General features: G+C 42.9%; 1 protein-coding gene across 5 annotated transcripts in view; it reads left to right on the top strand.

Annotated features, from left to right (window-relative positions):
* DHX9 (DExH-box helicase 9) overlaps positions 1–20,319 on the top strand; it is a 44,920-nt gene that overhangs the window by 13,528 nt on the left and 11,073 nt on the right. For all 5 annotated transcript variants that reach the window (XM_075002381.1, XM_075002382.1, XM_075002384.1 and 2 more), the window contains 11 exons: positions 1,831–1,908; positions 2,249–2,440; positions 3,348–3,489; positions 4,039–4,121; positions 9,183–9,339; positions 9,950–10,050; positions 10,950–11,163; positions 11,400–11,494; positions 11,663–11,736; positions 12,292–12,444; positions 19,540–19,700. In XM_075002381.1, the coding sequence (XP_074858482.1) occupies positions 1,831–1,908; positions 2,249–2,440; positions 3,348–3,489; positions 4,039–4,121; positions 9,183–9,339; positions 9,950–10,050; positions 10,950–11,163; positions 11,400–11,494; positions 11,663–11,736; positions 12,292–12,444; positions 19,540–19,700 (1,450 nt within the window). The remainder of the gene's footprint in view (positions 1–1,830; positions 1,909–2,248; positions 2,441–3,347; positions 3,490–4,038; positions 4,122–9,182; positions 9,340–9,949; positions 10,051–10,949; positions 11,164–11,399; positions 11,495–11,662; positions 11,737–12,291; positions 12,445–19,539; positions 19,701–20,319) is intronic.

Below are 20,319 nucleotides of genomic sequence, written 5' to 3'. Positions count from 1 at the left end.
GGCAGATGCTGCTGGCTTGACTTAAGTATCAACATAATCTGGTCAAAATAGGAATACCCAGGGCAAGAGTGGGTGTCCTATTTTTTTGATCCTGTTTTCAAAATTAAAAATGTTAATACTCTCTCTCTCTGCAGTTCCTGAGCTTTGCTTGCTTGGCTGAAACAATTATTGCATTGGTTTTCAAAACACGGCCCCAGCAACAAGCAGTTTTATATGCAAGTCTGAAATGTTTGCCCGTAAGATCTTGAATGATACTGCAAATTGAACATATACTTCATATCACAAGCAAGATTTGCTTGCTAGAGTGCAGCTGTCTTTTTGCAAGAGATTAATTGATCCCTTAGTAGCAAAAGTGTTGAAGGTGGTAGTTCAGCTAAGATTTTTACTGCATCCTGCCCTTTTTGGTGCAGAATGACTAATCTTTCACATGCATCATCCATACCGCCATTACTTCATGAGTTCCATGATGTACAGTTTTTCCATTCAGTCAAAGTACAGTACAGGCCTAAAGCAGAGATTTCTTCTGGGAAAACTAACTTTCTTAGGCTGTTTTGGATGCTTAAGATTTCTAACCACCAGCATGCTGTCTGGAAGGGTAAATAAATGGTAGGCTAGCTCACAGAACTAGATCCTGTTCCTTTCAGAATTGTCTGTTTTCTTCATCCATCACTGGTTAGAAGGTACAGCTAAGTCCTCAATATCACAGTTTACAAAATTAGACCTCTTTGCAGTATACTTTTCCATAGGATCGCTTACTATAAATGAGTCCCTTTTCATCTTTTTTAATATTCTAACATCCAAAGTTGCATCCAAGCTGCATCTTGGCGCAATGTGTCAGAGGATCTCTGCTGATGAACTTCTTCGAGCTTCCTTGATTTTGTTTTTGTAGTATGAGAGGAAATAATCTATTGTCCTATGCATCAGCTTTCATATGGGCTGTGTCTACACGTGCCCCAAACTTCGAAATGGCCATGCAAATGGCCATTTCGAAGTTTACTAATGAAGCGCTGAAATGCATATTCAGCGCTTCATTAGCATGCGGGCGGCAGCTGCGCTTCGAAATTGACGCTCCTTGCCGCCGCGCTGCGCGTCCAGACAGGGCTCCTTTTCGAAAGGATGCTGCCTACTTCGAAGTCCCCTTATTCCCATGAGCTCATGGGAATAAGGGGACTTCGAAGTAGGCGGCGTCCTTTCGAAAAGGAGCCCCGTCTGGACGCGCCGCACGGCGGCAAGGAGCGTCAATTTCGAAGCGCGGCTGCCGCCCGCATGCTAATGAAGTGCTGAATATGCATTTCAGCGCTTCATTAGTAAACTTCGAAATGGCCATTTGCATGGCCATTTCGAAGTTTGGGGCACGTGTAGACACAGCCATGGAATTGTAATACTGTAAAGGATAACTGCATGTAGTCTTTGTGGTAAATACTTCTCCAAACTTCTGGTCCATCCTTGCCATACCCTCTCTTTGGAAGTGGCAGAAATTTCATGTCTTCTGGTAATGGACTGTCAAAGTGATATTGATGATGTACACCTGGTTTGTTCAAACTGCATCTTTGTAGTTTTAGATTTGCACGTACAACTTAATACTGATTAGTTGAATGACAAAGTATACTGGTAATGGGTCAGAGTTAAGGTTATTTTCATAACATGTTGCTAGTACCACTTAAAACACACTAATTTAATAATAAGCTTATTTTCATTTTTTAATAAATTATAGTGTGTGTGTGTGTGTGTGTGTGTGTGTGTGCGTGCGCGCACACACACACACACACACACATGTATGTACATATATGTCTTTACAATGGATCGCTTAACCCGTTGCATTCTTTCCAGGCCTCTCCAGAGCAGATAAGCATGGACTTGAAAAATGATCTCATATACCGTCTAGAGCAGGATGAAGAGTTGAAGAGAGTAAGTCTGCTGCTGATGAGTTTGCAGAAGCCGTGCTTACTGTAATTTTCTTCACCCTAGCTCTAGAGTTGCTGCTTTCTGTGAGTGCAACAGACAGCTCTTTATGATGTGGGTTGTATTGGGGAGTGCTGGCATGTACTTTCAGAGGGATGGGGCACTGCTGCTGCAGGAATGGTTGTTGTAATATGTTATTGCACAATTTTGAGAATGGGTTTTGGAAGAAAGGATCTCACAGGTTCACAGATACCACTAATGTGGAGTAGAGACCCTGGTTTGCAAGGGCGGGAGCAGAATGGGTCAGGTTGCTGAATATTACAGTAAAAATCTGGGACTCTTTCAGATCCTACAAGAGAGGGAAACACTGCCTGTGAGGAAATTTGAAGATGAAATACTTGATGCAATCCATCACAGTCCTGTTGTTGTCATTCGTGGTGCTACAGGTTGTGGTAAAACCACACAGGTGCCACAGTACATTTTGGATGAATACATCAGAAATGGCAAAGCTGCAGAATGCAACATTGTAGTGACACAAGTGAGTAACACATTATGAATTAAAACTATACAGTTTCATGGTGGGTTACAATAAATGCTATTAAATTTTCATGTAATTAGAACAGTTCAACAAGGCCGAAAAAACCAAACCACGTTATAGGCAGTTGTGAAAGCATCTGCTATACTGATGATGCTAAATTCATTACTTGCGACATGTGTCTGTGTAATAATATTTTGTGGTGCAGTGGATGTCTGAGAAGACTTGAAATAATCTTTATGGAGAGCACCAAAACACTTTGCACTTGTATATTTAGTGCATTCATTTCTGATACTGAGAATGTCCCTGTTGGGGCAAGACAGGCCTTTTGGTTATCCGAAAGAATGGAATCCAGCAGATAAGGAATATGGAGGCTTATGCAAATCAGGTGCCTTATCCAGGACTAACCATTTTTGAAGGAGAACACTGAGCTCTCACCTTTGATGGTTTGGTTTTCTCCATCACTCCCCAGCTCAGTAGTATTTTGCATCTTGCAGTATCTGCAATGTGATACTGTCCCTTAGAAGCAGCTGTTGACTTGCATTCTAACTTTTGTTTATCCACATTGCGCAGCAGGGTCATTTTAGGATAAAAATATTCTGAGGTGGCCTGGCAGAGCTGTACAGAGCTAGTTTAACATTACTGCCCAAATTATACATGGCTGAAGCCACTGTTGTTAGTAATTTACTTTCGTAAATACTTAAGGGTATACTTTTAAAGTTTGGACTGTAGTGCTCGCCTTTTTTGGTGCTTGCCATTGAGATTTTTCTTTAACTATCCTGCAGCATTAAAGTTTGGGAAAAGGGAACAGCTAGCTTCCCCATCTTACCTCTCTGTACCCAATTGTGCAAATTTTGCAGTTGCCTGCAACTTCATCTTTACCCTATGAAAAAAATGTTTCATATCTCAGCCCAGGAGGATCAGTGCAGTTTCTGTGGCAGAGCGTGTATCCTATGAGAGAGGAGAAGAACCTGGGCAAAGCTGTGGATATAGTGTACGATTTGAATCTGTGCTTCCTCGCCCCCATGCAAGTGTGATGTTCTGCACTGTAGGTCTGTATTGCTGTGTACTCAACCAACATAATATTTGAATGAGTATAGCTGTCCTGCAGTAGTAGCAATGAGGACAGTGGGAAAACAGTTCTTGTTCTCAGGGAGTATCATGAACGAAAATGGCAAGTTCACCTGCTCAGTAAACTTTTCTCCATTTAGGGAAAGGAAAATATGCCAGTTCAGTTTGGTTGGTAGTCTCATTGGAGGTTTGAGAATGAATGCAGATCAGGTATCATATCCACAATGTTCCCTCAAGTGAGATGAGGAGTAGCCACTTCTTCCTTTTACATGAATTTTAGGTAGAGGGAAGTGGTGGGTGAGGAGAAGGTGGTCTCTCTAATCTCAAAACTTGGATCACTGCCCTCAACACACACGTAAATGCAGGGTTTAGAGCGTGTGTTTTGGACTGTTGTGCACAGTTGTTGATATAATCTGTTATTGGCAACCCTCATAAAAGCTTGGGAAAGGTTTTGTTATAAATGTTTGAACTACTGCGATCCATCTTAACATCCAGTTACTAGCCCCATTAATGTGAAATTCCTTTTTAAGGTGTCCTCCTAAGGAAGTTGGAGGCTGGGATCCGTGGAATTAGTCATGTTATTGTGGATGAGATCCATGAGAGAGACATCAATGTGAGTTACTAAGCTGGAGTTCTGGATTGCTTTACTTGTTTTTGACTACTGCCAAGTCTTTTGGTATTTGCTTACTATTTACTTTGAATGTTGTGTATGTATTTCTGTCTTATGTGAAAGGGAGTTATACACTTTACAAAATTGTATATGGGTTTGAGTCTCCTGTAATTGTCCTCAGTTGTAGTACACGTTGAACCTCTCAAATCCAGAGCTATCTTGGCTGCCAGTATTCCTAAGGCAGCATGATTTTAGTTAGCCAGTTGATCTCTTACCATAGGTGTGGCCAAGTTTTCTGTGGTCCAGTTAAGTGTTTATAACCATTAGCCTGGCTCTGTATACTGTGCTGTTATTTAGCTCTAATTTACCCTTAAATTTATTCTCAAGAACCCAATAAGCAGTGGAAGTGTTGGTAATGTTCTAGATGATATTGACCTGCTGTGGTCTGGCAAGTTCTCTCATTTAGCACCAGTCAGGTCCCACGGGTGCCGGATGAGAGAGGTTCAAGTTGTACTTGTTGAAATAGTAGATGTTTCCAACTGGAGATCAGGTTTTCACAGTATCTTCTTGCTTGCATTTATAAGTGTTGGTAGGACTTTCTCCTGCCCCTTTTGGCTTTTTCTAGCAAATAGAGTGCTGTCGTGCAAGTATGCTTTGTACAACATGATTGAGTGCTGAACACGAGTGAAGATTGGAAAGACTGAAATGTTGCCCTTCTCTTCCTTTTTCTTACCTACAGTAATATGCCACTTAAATGTGAGACTTTAAGCTTCAGTGATCAAGTTGACAACCACAGTGCCATTTGTCTTCAGTACAGAAATCTGTGGCAAATTGAAAACTTGTAGGCATTGTAAAATGAGCAGCATTTAATATAAAAGTGGGGGTACTGTACTAAATTTGTTCGCAATTAATTAATTAAACTCTCATTTTTAAATCTTTCTGCCTTTTTCATAATAGTGGCCAGAGTGGATCAGACCATTGGTCCGTCTGGCCTATTATCCTATCTTCTGACAGTGGCTGGTGCCAGTTAATTTAGATGGGGTGAATAGGGCAGTTTATCAAGTGATCCACCCGCAGTCATCCAGTCCCTGCTTCTAGTAGGGGTTAGGGACACCAAGCATATGGGGTTGTCTTCTTTAATGTCTTAGACCTATCGATGTATCAGAGAGATAGCTGTGTTAGTCTGTATTTTCGAGTGGGGTATCTTTTTTGATAATGGGCCATTTCCACCTTGCTGAATAGACCTGGTCAGCTCTGGCCCTCCCTTTTACTGGGACCCCACTCTTTAAATGCCCCTCTGGAAACCCATCCCCCACTCATGCATCTGATGAAGTGAGTCTTTGCCCACGAAAGCTTATGCTCCAGAATATCTGTTAGTCTATAAGGTGCCACAGGACTTCCTGCCCTTTTCTCTCCCTTTTCCAGTTCTGGTTTGTTTTATTTTTTGCTAGGGGGCAACCAGAACTGCACAGTGTTCATATACTCTGGTGTATTTGTATACTGAGTTTTTATATAGTGACATAATGTTCGGTCTCATGTCTATCCCTTCCCTAATGGGGAACTTTGACTGCCCCTGCAAATTGATTGCATGTTTTCAGAAAACTATCCACAAAGAGTCCATGATTTTTCTTGAGTGCTAACACTTAGATTCTACTTTGTATGTGTGGCTGTTATCGTTTACTAGTGTGCTTTTCTTGGCATTTATCAACTCTCCATTTCATTTGCTGTTTTATTTCTCAGTCCCCTGGTTTTGAGAGCCTTTAACTCTTTGCAGTCTGTTTGGACTTAACATCCAGAGTACTTTTGTGTTGGCAGATTTTTGCCACTGCACTGTTTACCCTTTTCAGGCTCTCTTATGAATATGCTGAACAGTGCAGGCCTCAATAGAGATCCTTGAGGGAACCGTGCTACTTAACCCCTTTCCTGTGAAAACTGGGTAAACATTCCTACCTCTTGTTTTCGATACTTTAACCAGTTATTCTGATCCACTAGAGAACCTTTCCTTTATCTCATGACACTTAACTTTGCTTTAAGCCTTTGTGGGACCTTGTGAAATGCTCTCTGAAAGTTTAAGTACACTGTACCCCCTGGATCAGGCTTGCTGGTGCCTTCAAAGAATTGTAATAAATACTGAGTATGATTTTGCTATGCAGAAGTTGTGTTTTGAGTCTGAGAATTCTGTTATTTTCTGTAGTTTTCAGCCCATTTGCTTAGTACTCAAGTCAGGTAATGAACGGTGGCTGCCAGGATTGTCTCTGAACCTTTTAGAAAAATTGTCATCACATTAGCTATGATTTAATCAATAGGTCACATACCACAATTAGTAATTTTGTAATTTCATGTGTAAATTACTTCACAATTCCTGAGTGAATACCATCTGGTCCTGATGGCTATTACTGTTCAAATGTAATCAGTTTGTGTCAGAAACTCCTCTGACGACACCTCAATCTGGTATAGTTCTTGAGATCTGTCACCTAAAGAATAGCTCAGGTAGGGGTCTCTCTCTCATGGGCTCTGCAGTGGAAACTGATGCACAGAATTCATTTAGCCGTTCTGCAATGGCATTGTCTTCCATGGATGTTCCTTTAACACCTTGACTGTTCAGTGACCCACTGATTGTTTAGCAGCTTTCCTGCTTCTGATGTGCTTAAATAGAGCTGCATTATTTTTTTCCTTTCTCTAATTGCTCTACAAATTTATTTTTCTGGCTGCCTAACTAATTATACTTGACCTTGCCAGAGCTTGTTCGTTTCTGTTTTCCTTGGTATGATTTGACTTCCAATTTTTAAAGGATGCCTTTTTGTCTCTAGTCATCTCTATTACTCTGTTTTAGCCGTGGTGGTGTTTAAGTCCTCTGAATTTTTGTTTGGGCTGTACATAAGTTTGAGTGTCTGTGGTGTTTCCCTGTTGCTTGCAAGCATTTGAGTCTTTGACTCTTTCTTCTAGTTTGTTTAATTAGCCTCCTAATTTTTGTGGTGTTCCACTTGTTGAAGTTAAACGCTCCTGTGGTGAATTTCTTTGGACTCACTTCCCTTGTGGACCTTCTCCTGCCCTACTAAGCATAAGGATAATTACATTGTGGTTGCTATTACTAAGCTGGTCAGCTGTATTTACTCTTGGATCAGATCCTGTATCACACTTACAACTAAATAGTCTCTTTCCTTATGGGTTCTAGAACTAGCTGCAAGAGGCAGCCAGAATTAGAGAAGCAGTCATGATTTGTATCTTTCAGCTTGCCATATCAGTGAGTTGAATCTTGCAACATGATTAAAGTCCAGGCTGTCAAAGTTTGATTTCTCATCTGTACTGTCATCCTCTGCAAGGGAAAGCATGTGTTTGTGATATCCAGTCCATGGGTGAGATTCACCTTTTCTGCTAGGAGAGGTGTTATTAGTGGCATGTATTGTATTGAATATTTGAATTTTTGCATTGAATTGGTCTTCTTTTAAATTGAGGTTGTCTAAATGCAGGGCACTATAAACAGATAAGCTGAATTTAAACTGATATATGATGGGTGGGTGCAAAACTGGCTGGATAACCGTACTCAGAGAGTAGTTATTACTGGTTCTCAATCCTGCTGGAAAAGCATAACAAGTGCGGTTCTGCAGGGGTCTGTTTTGGGACCGGTTCTGTTCAATATCTTCATCAACTGTTTAGATATTCGCATAGAAAGTGCGCTTATTAAGTTTGCAGATGATACCAAGCTAGGAGGGGTTACAACTGCTTTGGAGGATAGAGTCAAAATTCAAAATAATCTGGACAAATTGGAGAAATGGTCTGAGGTAAACAGGATGAAGTTTAATAATGACAAATGCAAAGTGCTGCACTTAGGAAGTAACAATCAGTTTCACACATACAGAATGGGAAGCAACTGTCTAGGAACCAGTATGGCAGAAAGAGATCAAGGGGTTATAGTGGACCACAAGCTAAATATGAGTCAACAGTGTGATGCTGTTTGGAAAAAAAAGCAAACATGATTCTGGGATGCATTAACAGGTATGTTGTGAGCAAGACACAAGAAGTCATTGTTCTGCTCTCTGCGTTGATTAGGCCTTAGTTGGAGTATTGTGTCCAGTTCCAGGAACTGCATTTCAAGAAAGATGTGAAGAAATCGGAAAGGGTCCAGAAAAGAACAACAAGAATGATCAAAGGTCTAGAGAACATGGTCTATGAAGAAAGGCTGAAAGAAATGGCCTTGTTTAGTTGGAAAAATGAAGATTGAGGGGGAACATGATAACAGTTTTCAGGTATCTAAAATGGTGTCATAAAGAGGAGGGAGAAAGCTTGTTCTTCTTGGCCTCTGAGGCTAGAACAAGAAACAGTAGGCTCAAACTGCAGCAAGGGAGGTTTAGGTTGGACATTAGGAAAAAATTCCTAACTGTCAGGGTGGTCAAACACTGGAATAAATTGCCAAGAGAGGTTGTGGAATCTCCATCGCTGGAGATATTTAAGAACAGGTTAGATACATGTCTGTGAAGGATGGTCTAGACAGTACTTGGTCCTGCCATGAGGACAGGGGGCTGGACTCGATGACCTCTCTAGGTCCCTTCCAGTCCTAGTATTCTATGATTCATGGTATGGATCACAAATAGTGCCGCATCAAATATCTCTCTTCCCTTTCGTGATTGTAGAACATGCTAGTGTATAGAACTACAGCAGCTGGTCAGGTCTGTTTTTAGATGTTCTTTTTAAAATGGACTGGAAACTAGAATTGGAAGTGCAGAGGGCTCTTTGATGCAAACCAACAGCTCTGTGTGTGTTCATATGGAAATCAAAACCACTTTAAGGAGGAGCTCCAGAAGAGACTGGTAGGACAAAATGGAGAATATGGAGTTTAATTTTCCCGTACGGTAGCTGTTTCAAATTAAACTAACTTCTGAAAAACGTTCTTTGGTAGAAGGCAACATAAGTGCTATTAATGTGAATAGAATATTACATAGTTACTTATTGATTGATAAAAATTTTAATTTCTTCAGTAACCCTAACTGGCAGCCTTGGCAATGTGACTTATTCATGAAACATTCTTGCTTAGTTGGTTAACAGTCCTTTTTTCTTTGTATGCAGACTGACTTCCTCATGGTGGTCCTGAGAGATGTAGTTGAGGCGTATCCTGAAATCAGAGTTATTCTTATGTCTGCTACCATTGATACCAGTATGTTCTGTGAATACTTCTTCAATTGCCCCATCATTGAGGTCTATGGTAGAACCTATCCAGTCCAAGGTAAAACACTAGATGAGCATATATGTTGAGTAGTTGCTCTTCTTCATTTTCTTTTCAGTCTTTCATATAATAAAGGGGTCAAAACTTACACGGTTCACGGGAATCACAGCGTACCCTGAGATCTGGTCTTCATGCTGGAAAAGAAGCTAGAGAACATTAAGTACTGTAGAGTGGAATTTTTCAGTTTTTCTTAGAAGGTTAAATAGTTACAGTGATTTTAAAAATGAGTTGTTCCTATGTGATGTGTATGCCTGTTGGCTTGAATTAACCTGTCTGTATGACACAATGTAAAGTCTGCTGTAGGAAATATATGGGAAGATCCTGAATGGGCAGGTGAGGAATACTGGTGGGACCCTGTGGGGAAGTTTGCAGTGCTACTGCAAGTTATTGTACCTATTCTTTGGCTAAATTGAGGAGTTAGGCTGTCATTAAGCACTGTTCCCCAGCATTAGCTTCAGACTCTGAGGCCTTGGCCTGCTCTTCCAGAACTCTATGGCTGTGCTTAGAAAAGGCTTCAGTAGAGCTGTAGTGTAAAATGTCCCTTTAATGAAGGTTATGTGACTGGTTGATGGACAGCCTGTATACTAACTTGCTGAGTCTGTTTCTGCAGAGTATTTTCTGGAGGACTGTATTCAGATGACTCAGTTTGTTCCTCCAGTAAAGGATAAGAAGAAGAAAGACAAAGATGAAGAAGGTGCTGAAGACGATGATGTAGGTTGGGTATTTTATGTGTTAATTAAATGAATGCTGGCTGGAACCAGTATACCAATGTAATGCATGTATTGCTGTACTCCTTTCTTACGTGGACATCCATGAGGCGTTTGACCTGTTAAGAGTACAGTTTAACCAGGCTAAACTATAACAGTGCACAGTAAAATCTTCCAGATTCTTGTGGAAGGTTAAACATTTGCAGTGTTTCAGGAAAGTATTGTTCCTTTATTATACAAAGACTAATGGGTGAGCAAGAGTAACTAATCGGGACACAAGAGCAGTGTTAGATTACAGACCAGTGGTATACAATAAATTCCTGTCTACAGTACATGCTTTATTATCCAGTATTCCTGTTTGGTATGTTTTAAAGAGAGTCAACTTAAAGTACAGTTCTGAAAGAAATGTTTTTACTGTTACTTGTAATGACCAGAATCCCTAAAACTGAGGGGAAAACTTTTCTTTGAGTGTTACTTTATTTATTTGAGACCATTGTATGTAGTTATATGGTCTGTTTCTAGGTTTACACCTATATACTCGCTAGTATTCCCCACCTCGCACTGACAGTCTTTCCTACAGAAATGGAGGAAAGAAAGACACTTAAGTAGGAAGAAGCTTAATTGTAAAGTCACAAAAAATTGTCAGGGTTTTGGCCGAGCTTGGTAATGATGTAGAACCTGAAATTACTACTTACTCCTTTATTTAAAACTGACTTGATTGCCAATTGACCATCTTCTTAAAATAAATACACACTTTTTTTCAAACCTGCAAATTGGTGTTTGTTTACAGAAAAGCATTTGATGTTGTAATTACTACTCTATCCTAATGGAGATTTAATTGGTTAATTTAGTTTCGGAATGCCAACTGTTTAAAGGTGTTTATTTTGTTCTCTACATCTGCAGGCCAACTGTAATCTTATATGTAGTGATGAATATGGTCCAGAAACAAAACGTTGTATGGCCCAGTTGAATGAGAAGGAAACTCCTTTTGAGCTCATTGAGGCCTTGCTAAAATACATTGAGACTCTGAATGTTCCTGGAGCTGTTCTTGTCTTCTTGCCTGGCTGGAATCTGATATATACCATGCAAAAGCATCTGGAAATGAATCCACACTTTGGTACAAACAGCTTTCAGTTATTTCCTGCCCCCTGTCCTTCTTTCAGATCAGTTATTGGATGAAAGTAAAGATGAGTGGAATGAATGTGCTGTGTGTGTGTGTGTGGGTGTGCGCACGTGCACAGGTTGGGAGCTGGGTTTGAGTTATGTGTGAAGTGGATGGATAAGAGGGAGTTGAACTTTTATCTCTGGTACGTACAGTTCTAGTTCTTTGACCTCCATGTGTTCATGCTGTAGGAAGCCACCGGTACAGAATTCTTCCCCTGCATTCACAAATTCCTCGAGATGAACAACGCAGAGTGTTTGATCCAGTTCCTGCTGGTGTGACCAAGGTAAGAGACTATACAATGCGTAGGAGCAGAATGTAGTATGTTTGCTTGGTCTTGAGCTTTTGAGGAAAGGGATTTTTTAATGCTGACATTCTGCAGATTATTTTACAGATCATCTCTGGCTCCTTATTACAATACATGTATCCTAATACAATTTTCCTGTTTTCATAGGTGATTTTATCCACCAACATTGCTGAGACTAGCATTACCATCAATGATGTTGTCTATGTTATAGATTCTTGCAAGTGAGTCTCAATCCAGATTTTGATTTTACACAGTTTTTGCTGTAATGCTGAGCAGTTTTGGAACATGTCATACTTGTATTGCTGTAGCCCCAAGATTTAGGTTCGCGACCTCATTCCAAGTAACCTGTATAGTTCAACAAGCATATTGTTGTATCTGTAAATTGTGCTTTTTTCAGTTGAATAGCATGCTGGTGGTACTTATGGGTGTTGAGGGATTCCTGTATTCTCTCTTCCAAATGAATGATTTGGTATTGCAGTCTCATTGTATGGCCGTTAGAGGAGTATTAAACCTTCCTGTGTTGGTCTGTTATGCGCACTGACTTGCTGTATACACTTTGAGCACATTGTAGTCACAAATCACTGATTGTGATAGAGCTTTGAAATGAGATTTAAATATTTGGGAGCAGTGCAGGAAATATGGGTTCTGATGCAGTGAGTGGGGGCACTAGGCTTAAGCAGAAAGACTAGTACAGTTAACTTTTCTCTGTATTAAATGATATAATACAGACCTGCTTCCATAATGTTTTATGTTTGTCATCTTTACTACTTTTACAGGCAAAAGGTGAAGCTGTTCACTGCTCATAACAATATGACAAACTATGCCACAGTCTGGGCATCTAAAACTAACCTTGAGCAACGGAAAGGGCGTGCTGGCAGAGTGCGGGCTGGATTTTGTTTCCACCTCTGCAGCAGAGCTCGTTTTGAGAGGTGAGGCTGTGACCTTTGGGATAAAAGAATGTTTGGGAATGCTACATGTATTACAGTGCAAGCAGAGGGCACCAATTAACCCATAATTGTGGGAATAAGACTGCCATGAACTGTTGCATTTCCTCAACTGTGCTTCAGTTCCCTCTCCAGAATTTTTGGGTCCCTTAGAAAACTGCCATAGAGAGCAAGGAAATTGTGTGATATATCATTTCAGGAGCAATCATAGAACACTAGAACTGGAAGGGACTTCGCAAGGTCATTGAGTCCAGTTCCCTGGCTTCACTGCAGGACCATGCACTCTCCAGAGAGGCCATCCCCGATAGATGTCTGTCTAACCTGCTCTTAAATATCTCCAGTGATGGAGATTCCAAAACCTCTGTAGGCAATTTTATTCTTAATGGCCAACCTAAACCACCTTTGCTGCAGTTTAAGCCCATTGCTTCTTGTCCTAGCCAAGGCCAAGGAAAATAATTTTTCTTCCTCTTCCTTGTAACCTTCTTCTAGGTGCTTTGAAAACCACTATCATATCCTCTTTAAGTCTTCCCTTTTCTAAACTAAACAAGCCCAGTTCTTTCAGTCTTCCCTTAGCTCATGTTCTCTAGACCTTTAATCATTCTTGTTGCTCTTCTCTGGACCTTCCCCAATTTTTCCACATCATTCTTGAAATGGGGTGCCCAGAACTGGACACACTACTCCAGTTGAGGCCTAATCAACATTTAGTAGAGTGCAAGAATGACCTCGTATGTCTTGCTCACAACACTCCTGTCAATGCATCCGAAAATCATATTTGTAATAGTGTCACACTGCTGACTCATATTTAGCTTGTGGTCCACTATGACCCCCTAGATCCCTTTCTGTGGTACTCTTTCAAAGGCAGTCGCTTCACCTTCTGTATGTATGAAGGTGATTGTTCCTTCCTAAGTGGAGTACTTTGCATTTGTCCTTATTAAACTTCATCCTGTTTATCTCAGACCATTTCTCCAGTTTGTCCAGATCATTTTGAATTATGACCCTATCCTCCAAAGCAGTTGCAATCCCTCTCGACTTGATATCATCTGAAAATTTAACAAGCATACTCTCTATGCCAATATCTAAATCACTGATAAAGATATTGAATAGAACTGGTCCCAAAACAGACCCCTGTGGAACCTCACTTGTTATGCCCTTCCAGCATGACTGCAAACCATTAATAACTACTCTGAGAACAGGTTATCCAGTAGTTATGTTCCCACCTTATAGTAGCCCCATCTAAGTTGTATTTGCTTAGTTTATTTATAAGAAGATCATACGAGACTGTAGCAAATGCCTTCGGCTGCATGTACCCTATGAGAAATTCAAATTCATTTAAATCAGTTTTCTAGTTCTGTCATTTATTAGTTCAGTTTTGACCATCCTCACTTCACACCATGCTTCCCACAAAGTCAAGTCATTGCTGCCCCACGCACACTGGCTAACATCGACTGTTGCAGTGGTGCATTGTGGGAAGCTATCCCGTAGTTCCCTCATCCCCAGAGCATTCTGAGTATGCTTGCTGGTCTTGAAATCATCTTTTTCCATTTCATTTTCATCATTCTGCTCCCGATCCCGGAAAATATGTCGATCCCTGGAAATAAATGCAGAAGACACTCAAAATTAGAAGAGAGAATTTTGGCTTTTTCACTCATTACATTGCCAACATGGATGCAGCAACTGTCTTCTCGACTGGCCATCCATCCCATCTCCCATCATTGCCGAGATGTGATCCCTGAAAATAATACAGGGGCGTGGAATGTTTCTTGTTACGTTTAGAAGAATGTAGGAAGAAAGAATTTTTGGTTTCTCCTTACACTGTATTGCCAACATGGGTACAGTGACTGTATTCTCAGCTGGCCATCCATCACACCTCCCATCACTGCAGAAATGTGATCCCTGAAAATAATGCAGGGGGAAGAATGTAGGAAGAAAGAATTTTTGGTTTCTCCATACATTGTTGTTAAAGGAAAGGGTTTTTGGCTTTCCTGTGCACTGTAAGGCTTCCATGCAATGACTGTGTTCCCAGCTGGCCGTCCACTCAGTATTCCACCTCCCTTCACTGCAGAAGTGTTATCCCTGAAAATAACACAGGGGCCCGGAATGTTCCCTACATCGAGAAAAATGTAGGAAGAGAGAATTTTTGGTTTCCCCATACACTGTGTTTTGTGTTGTGGAGAGTCTTAATGCAGGTCCCAGATTGTGCAGGAAAAAAAATTGTTGGTTTTTTCCCTGGTGGCAGCAAGCTCAGGCATGGGCCAATGGGGTGTCGCTGGATGACCAGTTGAGCTGATCCTTCTCCACGGCAGCAGCAAGCCCCTTAGTTGCCAGGGGAAACTTCTCCCCAGCAGCAGCAGCTGGCCCAGGTATAGGCCAAAGAGTGGGGTGTCACTGGATGACCAGTTGAGCCCGTTAGCTGCCAGTGGAGACTTTTCACCAGCAGCAGCAGCAAGCCCAGGTGTGCGCCAAGGGGGAGAGGCTCAGTGGATGACCAGGTGAGCTCTTCCTTCCCCACGGCAGCAGCAAAGCCCCCAGTATCTTAACCACTGGGGGAGACATCCACCACAGTGGCAGCAAAGCCCCCAGTATCTGAACTGCCAGGGGAGACCTCCCCACAGCAGCAGCAAAGTCCTGTCTTTCCCACGCGACTGGCAGCATTGTCAGCACCTAACAGCAAGCACATCCTTTTATTGCGTCAGGGTCTACCCATGTGATGTGGCAAAGCTCAGGAAAGACCCAGACTGTGTCATGCTTGTGAGGGAGAGAAGGGGATTTGCACACAAATGTAAACTGCTGAGAAGAAGTTTCTCAGAGTGTTAGGCAAGCACGACCCCCAGCACAGCCTTATTGCCATGTGGTGCGGTGGGGCAGGGGCTGGCACCAGGCAGCACAGAAAAAAATAGCAATTGTACAGAGCTGTGAACTCCCTGCGGGGGCAGTTTGAATGGATAGATGCATGCACCCTGCTAACAGCATAGAAAGAAGGAAGCCATTTCTCAGGCTCTCAAACTAACATGAGCCACAGCCAAAGGCTTGCTGCTCCTGCTTGGAAATTCAGGCTCTTCCTATTACTGGGGAGCAGTGGGCAGAGCAGAACCCTGAGCAGGGCATTATGGGTTACATACAGGACACCTCTGGAGGCTAAAAATTTGCTTTTAAGATGTGGCGCTTCCACACTGGCCTTCAGTAAGCCTTCTGAATTTGAGCTTACGCTATACCCGTCAGGTAACTGCAGTTTTGTAATCTCAAAATTAAGTGCACCCAAAATTGAACTAATTGTCTTTACAGTGAAGAGTCCCATGGTAAATCGAGCGAACTGCCTTAAATTTGATTTTATCTCATAGTTTAGGCACAGCCTTCCTACAGTCTAGGTATACCACATCCACTGCTTTTCCCTTATCTCCTCACAGTGCTGGACAAAGTATGGCCCAGCAGTCTGATAGAATGACTAGGGAGAAAGAGACCCCTGCTTCACCCAGTGAAACTTAGAGGCCCCAGTGATTGAGAAGAAAAGGAAGGGATTCTAGGGTGAGATGCCACAAAAGTCACCTTGATCCTACCAATCCAAAAAGTGGGAGCTTGTGTGGAGAAGTACTGGGACCCTACTTTTTCCCATAGAGGGCAGCTGGTGTGGAAGATAGGGAGAAACAGATGAGGAGGAGAGAGGGAGGCAGACAGTCATTCTTTTTCTCAACTTTTGCTGCTACTTTCTCCCACTTCCAGCTGCTCATTATTCCCAACCTATTGAGACTAACCCTTTGTCATTCCTATCTGCTAAAGAAACCCTCACTGCCAGCTGCATGGGCTTACACAGCTGAACATCACAGTACACCCATTCCCCTGGACAACAGCTGCCAGATAGCAGTATGTTTACAGAAATTGGTGTTAGCAAATCTCTGGTTTTGAAGCAGCATGTAATAACATTCCTGAAGCCTTTGTAGAATTAAATATTTTGCTACATATTATAGCATAACATTATCTTTATTTGATAAGGAACTTTTGGCAGTAAACTAAACTTGAGCCTCTGAACTCCAGGTGTCCCTAATTGGTGTTCAGCCTTGGTAGGGAAGGGGATCCTGTTTCCTCACCTTCCCTGGGAGCAGGTGGGAGTGGCAGTACAGAGCTGTCCCACCTGAGGCTTTTAGATATAGCTCCCATAGTGAGGTGCAGTGCCTGGGAGCAGCAGGGGACACAGCCATGTGTGCCCCCAGGAACCAAGTTTCCCAGGGCTGCTGGAATAAAGAGGTTCAAGTGTAGTTGCATGCTGCTGAAGACATCATGTGGTCTTATGTGAGACTTTAGGTTCAGCTCATCACAGAGAAAGTGGAATCCCTGGAATTACTCTGCTTAAATGGAAGAACTGTAAGTGGGAGATTGACTTGTGTATTTCTGGTAGGGTCCCACAGGGATTGGTTCTTGACCACTGCTATTTAAAACCATTCTTTGCCAATGACTTGGATGAAAGTACAATATTTGGGGATGACATGGACTGAGGAATAATGAAGGGAACAGGCCACTGGCAGAGTGAACTGGATTGCGTGATAAATGAGGCACAAGCAAACAGTAAGGGTTTTAATAGGCTGCATGTATCCATCTGAGAATAAAGAATGGAGGACAGACTTGCAGGATGGGGCACTCTGTCCACCATGACCCCCAAATCTTTTTCGGTCACTGTTTCCCAGGATAATGAAGTGAACGTGAACTCCCAGAGCAAAGCTGTGGCTGAGAAGGCTAATGCAGCGTTAGGCAGTAATTTTCAGGAGGGCCTCTACAAATTTGTTTAAGTCATCAGAGACTGGCTCCATGGGGGGGAGAGAGAGAGGCTGTGAGCGCTGGCTGCTGCTGCAAAAATTTGAGAGACGCCAAGTTTAAATCTCTTAAGACAGGGGATGCTATCCTGTGTCGCCACCTCCCTCTCTCTGTAGAGATGGGATATATGGTGGGGATGAGTGTGTGTGTAAGAGGAGAGAGCTGGCTGCTAGAGAAATCTTAGAAACAGTCTTAAAACTGGCATTCGGTCACTTGCTGCACTTCAGGCTGGAGCAGCTCCATTATGCGTCCCTTTCTTCAACGTCTGCTCTGCAGAGATTGGGTATAGAGGCAGTGATGCCCTGAGTTCAGCCCTCTCTTTGTCCACACCTCCACCCTGACCCTGGCACAGCTAGTTGAAGGGACCTAGGAGCAGCCAGCTGCTGGACTGGGCAAGGTGGGAGGAAGGACAGTTGAACACATGTTGCTAGCTGTGAAGTATGCACATTGCGCTAATCAGCTGAGCTGGCTGGATAGACATGCTAAGCGGGACGGATTTGGCCTTCAGGCCACATTTTGCCCACTCCTGGGCTAATGCAGTCCTTGCCTGAACAGGAATCACTAGTAGAAGCAGAAGGTGTTTTCCCTCTGGGTTTGGCACTGGTACAACTGCTGCTGGAATATTGTGTACAGTTCTGATGTCGTTTTATGAAGGATGCTGATTGATTGATTGGAGAAGGTTCGGAGAAGAGCCACAAGAATGATTAAAGGTTTAGAAAACATGCTTTACAGAGGTAGACTCAGGGAGAAAAATGTGAAATTAACAATGTTTAAGAGGTGACTTAATTATTGGATAGGCAGCTGTGTGGGGGGCAAATACTGAATAAGGGACTCTTCAGTCTAGCAGAGAGAGAACGTGAGCCGGTCCATGGACGTTGAAGCCGGACATCTGAAGACTGGAAATATGACACAATTTTTTACCAGTGGGAGTAGTTAGCCCTTGGAACAATTTGCCAAATGTTGTAGTGGGTCCTCCCTGTCTGGCATTTTAAGATCAAGATTGGATGCATTTCTAAATGATATGGACAATGAATTGTTGTGCAAGAGCTAAGACTAGGTGATCGCAATGGTCTGGCCTTGCACACTGTGTAAGCCTAACCTCATGAAGCCTAGAAGGAGGGAGAGAGAGTTTGACCTCCGAAAGCAGGGGGTAAGAGGTACAGATGAATGGGGCTATGTTAATTTGAGAAGTATTCCAAACATCACACAGGATATGAACCGTTCATCATCTCAGGTCGTTCCTATTTGATTTGAGCTGTGATCTGTAAGGCAAAAAGATTGAGGGCAGTGTGTCTGGAAGTAGGGAGCTCCATCCCTACCATGCGTCCAGGCTGCTAGAAATAATTGGCCTCTTTCCATTGTGGTAGGGTTAGTCTCATTCATGGGCCAGGGGCCTCTAGTCAGTTCACTGACACCCCACCCCCTGACAAGGATGCTGTTTCCCTTGTTAGGATGGGGTGGTGGTCTGGGGGGAACCCGTCCATGTCCAGTCGTTTCAGGTTCCAGCCCAGGGACCCTGTATGGATGCTACCAGTGGGGAATGTCTCCCCTCGCCCTTGATACCCCACCTCTTCTCCCTGGGCCACTTCCCCAGACAATTTCCCCAAGTACCTCCTCAAGGTACCTACTCCACCCCTCTGCTGTTTCCAAAACTCTTCTTATCTTTCTCTACTCACCTCCTATGCTCTCCTAGGTTTTTTTAAAGGCAGTCTTAAATGGGTCCAGCTGGCCCCATTTGATTTCGGGCCACCTTCTCCCCAGCTGCTCCCACTCTTGTCTGATTGCCTGTTCAAAACAGCCCTGCTTTTCCCTCTTGTACTTTCTCCCATGGCCTCACTGTGTCACACCAGTAAGAGCACTCCTGTTTGTTAACCCAGTTGAACCAGTGACCAGCAGACGGTATTGGGATTTAGAGTGATAAAGTAGCCGGCGTGGTGGAAGCTGTCATCATGGTAGTGGTAATATGAGGCAATCTGGAAGTAATTGACTGGGCTGAGGAATGGAAGACTTGTTCTAACATTCGTGGGTGGTTGTAGAGGGGCAAGGAGATGAGAGAAAGACTGTTCCATCTGGAAGGGAAATGTGAATTACTGAAGATAAGTACAGTTCATCAGTGTGGGTTCCAGGAAGACACTAATGGTGGATTGATAGGGTGGCTGACTGAATATACTCACATAGGAAGCTAGGTTGCACTCGATGGGGTGACCTGAACTGGGGATTAAATGTGTGTGTCCATATGGTTGACTTTTTTTTTTGTACTTCCCTCATTGTTTTTAGACTTGAAACTCACATGACCCCTGAAATGTTCCGAACACCACTGCATGAAATTGCTTTGAGCATCAAACTTCTGCGACTAGGCGGGATTGGACAGTTCTTGGCTAAAGCGATAGAACCACCACCTCTGGATGCAGTGATTGAAGCAGAGCACACACTCAGAGGTACCACTCCAGGGCCACAAGGTTCCTTCTGTTAGCAAACCCACAGAGGTCCATTTTAATGTGTGGAATGAATTTTATGGGCACCACATTGAGACAAGAGCAGACGTGCACCATGAGTAGAAACAAACAAGCCTAGATTTAATACTTGAGGGGTAATTCCTCGAGCCGGGACAGGTCAGGCATTTTAGAACTCACAACTGAGAATTAAATTTAAGTGGAAGTAGTAACAATTGTGAAATGCCTAGAGCAGTCAAAAAACTAAAATAGCACTGTGAGAGAAGTGTGTGTTGGAAGGTGTGTGTAACAGACTAGGTCAGCATTCAGCACTTCCGTTCCTGTCCATGTTCTACTCTCTTCTCCCTATGCCTCCACCCCAGGCACATGCATTCTCTTTCTCTCCCCCCAGAAGCTGATACGGAGGAGGGGGAGACAACCTAACATGAGCACTTCCCTCCTGTATGGTCTGTACAGCAGGAGCGGGTCCCAGGAGTAGCCAGGGCTCCACAGCCGGGGGCTTGAGCAGTGGGGCTGCAGGAGAAAGGGACACCTGCGTGCTCAGTAGCTAATAGTCTGCTATGCAATCGTGCAACTTAGAGGGAGCTTAGACACATCAAGCTTT

The sequence above is a fragment of the Carettochelys insculpta genome, chromosome 9 (assembly GCF_033958435.1).
Source record: "Carettochelys insculpta isolate YL-2023 chromosome 9, ASM3395843v1, whole genome shotgun sequence".
NCBI classification, from domain to species: Eukaryota; Metazoa; Chordata; order Testudines; family Carettochelyidae; genus Carettochelys; species Carettochelys insculpta.
This window is presented reverse-complemented; position numbering and strand designations above follow the sequence as displayed.